The 6,614-nt window shown below is 33.1% G+C and overlaps 1 protein-coding gene across 1 annotated transcript; it reads left to right on the top strand.

Annotated features, from left to right (window-relative positions):
* The first annotated feature begins 356 nt into the window (after positions 1–356).
* LOC148302569 (uncharacterized) lies at positions 357–3,942 on the top strand. Its single transcript, XM_088271427.1, has 4 exons — positions 357–519; positions 1,524–1,694; positions 2,933–3,219; positions 3,318–3,942. The coding sequence occupies exons 1-4, from the start codon at positions 411–413 to the stop codon at positions 3,810–3,812; spliced, it is 1,062 nt and encodes a 353-aa protein (XP_088127553.1). The 5' UTR covers positions 357–410; the 3' UTR covers positions 3,813–3,942.
* The last annotated feature ends 2,672 nt before the right edge of the window (positions 3,943–6,614 follow it).

Below are 6,614 nucleotides of genomic sequence, written 5' to 3'. Positions count from 1 at the left end.
GTAAGACAAAAATTTTTAGCACTTATTTTAGCATTTATTTTTCTTACCTAAACACATAAGAGTGTGCCATCAATATTGTATTGCTTTCACGTTACATTAACATTACAATTGAAATGTATCGGAATTCCAAACATTCAGTTCATGCAATGGATCAGTACTTATAGCCGTACACATCAAATTAACAATAAATATTGGATTTTAAAAATCCATTTGTTTAAAAATTATTATTTCAGTAATTTCATTCTTTTGAAAATATCAAAGAGTACGATTATAAGTACTGAGCCATTGCATATATTGCATATTTGGAATTCCGATACATTTAAATTGTCTATGATCCTACGGAAAAATGTCCGAAATTTGACGGATGTATCTGGTTTTGTTGTTTATATTTTGCTGTGCTGCAACTTTCAATGTTCAGTAAAAGAGAAAAATTACTAAAAAGGACTCCTAAAAACGGCGTGGACAGGAAACAATTCATAAATCTTCTGGTGGAAGAGTTTCTGCAAACAAATTCACACGGTTAGTCGACTATATTATGTTTATTGTGAATGTCACGAAGGTTAGGATATGCAGTATTTGATACTTTTGTGTTTATAATGCTTTATTTATCCACAAACTATACATATGTACAAATATATTTGAAAAAGTAACTAGTTGCTGAGAGATATAATGAATATTTTGTTGTGTTTTGGACATTAACAACACAAAATTGTTTTGGCAATTATTGGTAGGGTGTGATTTCCTAAAATTTACATATCTAAATTTAATTTAATTTAATTTATTTAACAGATGATAGTAAGTAGTAATTTAATACTTATCATTATGTTAAATAGAGATATGGGTTTATTTGTTGAATGTATCGAGATGCTTAAAGTAAGGAACAAGTTTTGTGTTTTTTTTCTTCAAATTTTATATTTTTTATTGTAAAATTAACAACTTCTTCTGGCCCTTATCCGCACCCAATGGTGCATAGGGAACTGCATCGTACTGCCGCAGTGTCATCTTGAATGTTACTTACATCAAGGCAAAGAGATCACTCCTGCGTTTCAGGGACCAGTTCAGGGTAATATTAAATAAATGTTAAGAGTGCAAAATCACTTATATTTAAATTACCTTCCCCCGCGAATCGAACCTGGGACCCCCAGCACAGTAGCTAAATACGCTTACCATTGCACCACGGAGGCGGACATTGTATTTTTTGTTTGAAAATAACACACAGGCCAACAAAATGAAGGAAAAAATTAGTGCCGGAAATTTAACAACTGATTTTTAATGTTTTTAACGGGCTAATTTTAAAAACACCACTAGATTTTTTCAGATTCAATAAATATTAGAGAACCCTTGCCCTCCAGCACGGTAGCTAAACACGCTAACCATTACACCACAAAGGTAGACAAACTATTCAACTTAGCCACAAATATTTGTCAATAATTTCCTCATTTTCTTGCATTTCTTCCCGGCCTTTGGCTCCTAATACATTTTTGTTACATTTTTTAAAAAAAGATTATATTAAATTTTTGCAGATGCCCAATGTCAGGTTCTCGCTAACCTGGTGAACTTCGCGTACGACCCCATAAACTACGAGTTCCTCCGTGAATCCAGCGCCATAGATCTGTTTCTGAACCAGCTGGCTTCTCCCACTCATCCGGTACTGACGCAGTATGCGTGCAGCGGGATTTGCAATCTCTGCCTCGGTATGTTGAACTCCATCACCGCATTTCAATCCAGCCGTGACATTTATACCACCCGGTTCAATTATGCCACTTGTATTACAAAAGAAATATATTTAAGTTACAAACCATGTAGGAACTAAATTATCAATTAAAGGCCCAACATACCGCTCACTCCTTTCAAGAACGTCATAAATCAAAAATTGTCAATTTTCAGTTGTGCATGTTTTCGGAATGCCCAAAAAATGTACTATATCCCAGCAAAAGAGGCATATTTTTAACATAATATTTACCCGCTACAGGGCAGAAAGTGTTGTTTTTGCATTTTGAAGGAAAGGTATTGTTTAATTATTTTTTTAAATATACTAAATATTTTTCAAATGGAGAAAAAACCTTCAGGTTTTTATTTTCAATACATTGTATTATATTTTTAAACTTTAAAAACGTTCTTCTGAAAAATCAAGTTTTTTGATTTATGACATTCTTGAAAAAAGCGAGTGATATGTTAAATCGCAACTTAATATTCTCTTAATCCAGATAACATTTTACGTCATTAATTTTTTCTTAAATTGCCATTATTGCATTGAAAAAATAAGGTTTTCTTTTTAAATATATGATTTTGAAAAGATAAGAGTTATTGAAAGGTAAGGAATTTAAAAAAAAATTATGAATATATTTTTTTGAAATCCAATAGGCATTCTTTAAAAAAATTGGGTATGGAAAGACGTGTTACCTCTACGGCGGTTGTCCGGTGAATATATTCTGCGATGCGTTGTATCCCCTCTACCATTGGTTTTGTAAAAATAAATTTGTATTTTATTGAAATTGAAATTTCATTAATTGATTCGGCAGTCACATTGTGGTAAAATCTATCCATTTTTAATTGAAGTTCTACTTAGTAAATACCTCTATTTCTTAAAATCTACTGTGACACGTGTTTTGATGCATTCCGCATCATTTTCAAACACCATATACGGTGTTTGAAAATTATGTCGAATGCATGGGAACATGTGTCACAGTAGATTTGAAGAAATAGTTGTAATTACTAACTAAAATATTAATTTAAAATGATATTTAAATTGTTATGTTGGTATTATAGAAAATTATATAAAAATTTTAAAAGTCCAAAGATGTCACTACAAGTCTTAATAATGTGATAGTGCTCATGTTATAGAGCAATGCAACATGTCATCTATAGTAGTTGTATAGTTCCTAGTCAATTTATATGCGTCAATTTTTAACCATATGTTTAATTGTTTCAGATCCATTAAACGCAGATCGTATCGTCAAGTATAATGGAGTGAATTTACTCGTCGATCTTTTGAAATCTGATCACCCGGAAACTGTACTAAACGCAATCACAAGCTTAATTTATCTATCAGAAAGAGTACCCAAGGGTTCATTCTGTGATCCAGATCTCGGGAAGTTGATGCTGGAGTATAAAAACTCGACGGATAATCGATTGAAGAACTTAGCTGTTATATTTCTCGAAGATGTTTATGAGAATGATGGAGAATGCCTTGTAAACGCTATTGAAAATATACCCTTACCAATTAATTGAACCTAATTTATTACTCTTTGTAACTTGTGAAAATACAACGTGTTTTTTGAGCAATTAACTATTCATTTGTGCTCTTGCGTTATTAGGTTAAATTTATACACTGTTTCAAAATGTTGTCAAACCGCTTTCCGTATTTCGTCGTGAACAACAAGAACTATCAAAAAATCTGTAAAATACATACTACGTCGTTCACGAACACCCCGTTCAGAGCCGGCGACAAGATCAGAATACAGAAAACTTTGACGCAGAAGGATCTAGATGCGTTCTCCAACCTGACCAACGACCACAACTCCCTGCACAAGCTGAGCAACGGCAGCAAGCGACCGATCGTGCACGGCGCGCTTCTCAACGGGCTCGTGGCGGGGTTGATCGGCACGCACCTGCCCGGGCCGGGCACGGTGGTCATCTCGCAGACCATGAAGTTCCCCAACAAGTGCTTCGTGGGGGAGAAGCTCACCATCAGCGTGGAGCTGGTGGACGTCAGGAAGATCATGCGGGTCAAGTTTTATTGCGAAGTCGAGGAAGAGAAGAAAATAGTGTTCGAAGGAGAGGCCAAATTGATGTTCACCAAGAGTGATTGAAGCGAGTCTCAAAACTGAACATGTAACATGCACACGTATTGAGTTTCTGAATTCCGTGTTGTGACTATGTATTTTGTTATATTTGGGTTTTTTATTTGAATTAATTTTGTTATATTTTATTTGGAAACTGGGCTCAGAGATATTAATATAAACAAAAACAATCTAGATTCCATTAAATTTAATACACATACAAACACATAATTTTACCTTTTTAATGGAACTTACCGACTTCGCAATATGCAAGTTTGACCATATATTGCTATAATATTATATTTTTCCAAATTGAAGTTTCTCAAAATTATTCATTTGAAGATTGCTTGTTCAGTTCTAATTCCCGAAATTATAGATTTTTCCCTAATGTCAAAGTCCTTTAATGATATAAAAAAAGGAATAAATTTTCCTTTACGTTTTTTATTTATATAATTTATTACTTAAGGTTCATTGTTATTTGAACACTTTTGAAATATTATGGCAGTATATAGAGTGACGCAAGTGACTTCGCATTTCTTTTAGGCTAAAATAATTTAATAACACAGTGTTTCCGGGAAACACTTAAAAGCGTCATTTTCATGCTGTTGGTAGAGAGAGGGAGACGCTTATAAGTGCTTATAACTTTTGGTAGACCGCGAGAAATGCCAAAAAACATTGTACAGGTCAAAATTGAGTTTGCTGTAACTTGTGATTAGTATACGACCCTTATTGGTATACTAATTAGTACATATACTAATTAGGGTCGGGGTTGATGAAAAAACCACCCGACAACAATGTGACAATATCCCAATAACGGTAATACATTTCCACATTATTGAAGCACTGTTAAGCTGTAAAATTTCACTAACACAGCGTTCACAGTTGCACAAAATTTCCCCATTGAAATTCTTCAATAAATGATAATTTAATACAGTCACAAAAATACTCATTTCTGTTTTAAATACATTGAATGTCAACTACGAGATAGCTAGTGGATTGGGTTTTTTGCTAGGACGCTGACTAAGAGTTATCTCCTACTGTGTTTACTTGCCAAATTCCTGCAGCTACCATCAAATTCCTAGTATATTAGTGCTAATATGGATAGATGGTGCATGGGAAGAGAACAAAAAATAAATTCTTGCCTATATGAACAGGAAATTCAAAAAAATTCAAAATCAGGAAGCCAATTTCATTTAAGAATATAATATGATAAAATAAAATTGGCTTTTTAGACCGGAATTCTGAAAATTGCTGCGGCAGTCAACGTGTCAACCAACTCATCAAGACTTGCCAACAATTGGCAAACTGTGCGACGCCGCTACGGGCACTCTATACACTTCCTATTTTCATTATTTATTTATTTATTTATTATAAATATTGTACAAGGAACTTGTGTCTGAAATAATTATTGTAAAGTACAAAAGTAATTGATTTTGCGTATTTATTATATATAATATATATAAAAAATTAAAATTATTGCATTCTATACCTACCACAAATGATAATGTCTGCCTAGTGTTAAGATTTAAGTAATTAATGTATGTGATTCTTTTGGATCTATTGTAGCTATTCTATTGTTCAAAATGCCAACGAAATATTGTTATATGCCATTTTGAAAATTGGCGGCTATTTTGGGTCAAATTAAAGTGTAAAATAAATTCAAAACGTGGATGTGAATATTTTAAAATTAAAATTTATTTTTCGTTTTCTAATACATATTAATAAGAAATGAAGTTTATTTTAATTTGTCTATTATCCATATTATAGCATGTTGCTTGACTTCATCAATACTGTTTGAAGTAAGTATTTTTTTTTCCTAATGACTTTAAAATGAATTTTAAAAGTGTCTCAACTTGATATGAGACATGGATCGCTCTTCCCTTTTTTATGACAGAAGATGGAAGTCTGAGCATCACAGGGCTTATGACGTGGCATTTGGCTGGCTTAAGCAATCACTTTATACGTTTGTGTAAAGTTCACCATTCTGCTTATTATTGAACATCCTTATTGCAGTAATTCTTGAACCCTGTATATATGCAATGGTCTTAGATCCTTCCGCATACCGATAAGGTTTTCGATAACCGATATTTCCTACCACCAAGACAGGTCGTGAGTTACATGACTCATGTAGGTCTTGGCAGTGAGCTGTAATACAGAGGCTTCCCTCTGACTTCTCACAATAGACCTAATATGGTCGCAGTGACATAAAGGATGCAAGGTCCCTTGACCCCAAAAAAAAAAAAAAAGGTTTTCGATATATTCGTGAAGTAGGCCGATTGTTACGCCATCAGTTGTAGGATTTGTGAAGTATTTATTAAGCTTATTTCTTTTGAAAATCAATGCCAATTGTCGGTAGGGAGGTAATCGCGCCCAAATGAGTTGAAACAAAATATGTATGTATTAGAAACATGAAATACACTTAAAAAACATTTCAAATTGTCAGTTTGGGGCTTATGATGGGTCGATTTGTGTATTTTATTTTATTATTTATATTCTTGGGGCATAAATATTTAAATTTTGTTTTATCATATATCGTAGTCGTACAGGAGAAAGTGACCAACTACCAAAACGTAAAATGTTCAGGAGCGCCATTTAAGTCACTATTGCTTGGCAAGAAAATAAACACCAATGCAGTTAGTCATTTTTAATAAGTCAATATATTATACTTCCAAGTTTTAAATCCTTTGGGATTTTTTCATAGCAATATTAAGCTAGTAAGATATCAAATAGTCAATGATCACGTTTTTGTTAAACAATGCACTTGGTCACTTTCTCCTGTATGACTACGATATATCCATTTAAGCATTATTCATCGCGATAACATACTCTCTA

Source organism: Brachycentrus maculatus, unplaced genomic scaffold (assembly GCF_059751285.1).
Source record: "Brachycentrus maculatus isolate JH-2025_06_01 unplaced genomic scaffold, ASM5975128v1 h1tg000440l, whole genome shotgun sequence".
NCBI classification, from domain to species: Eukaryota; Metazoa; Arthropoda; class Insecta; order Trichoptera; family Brachycentridae; genus Brachycentrus; species Brachycentrus maculatus.
The sequence above is the reverse complement of the archived record's forward strand: the minus strand, read 5'-3'. Positions and strand labels throughout refer to the sequence as shown.

Bases quoted from the DNA above. Each gene is read 5' to 3' on its own strand.
- LOC148302569 (XM_088271427.1), top strand. From the start codon at position 411: ATGTTCAGTAAAAGAGAAAAATTACTAAAAAGGACTCCTAAAAACGGC. The intron at 1,695-2,932 runs GTATGTTGAACT...TAATTGTTTCAG, and splicing joins GATTTGCAATCTCTGCCTCG to ATCCATTAAACGCAGATCGT. The intron at 3,220-3,317 runs CCAATTAATTGA...TTGCGTTATTAG, and splicing joins CTATTGAAAATATACCCTTA to GTTAAATTTATACACTGTTT.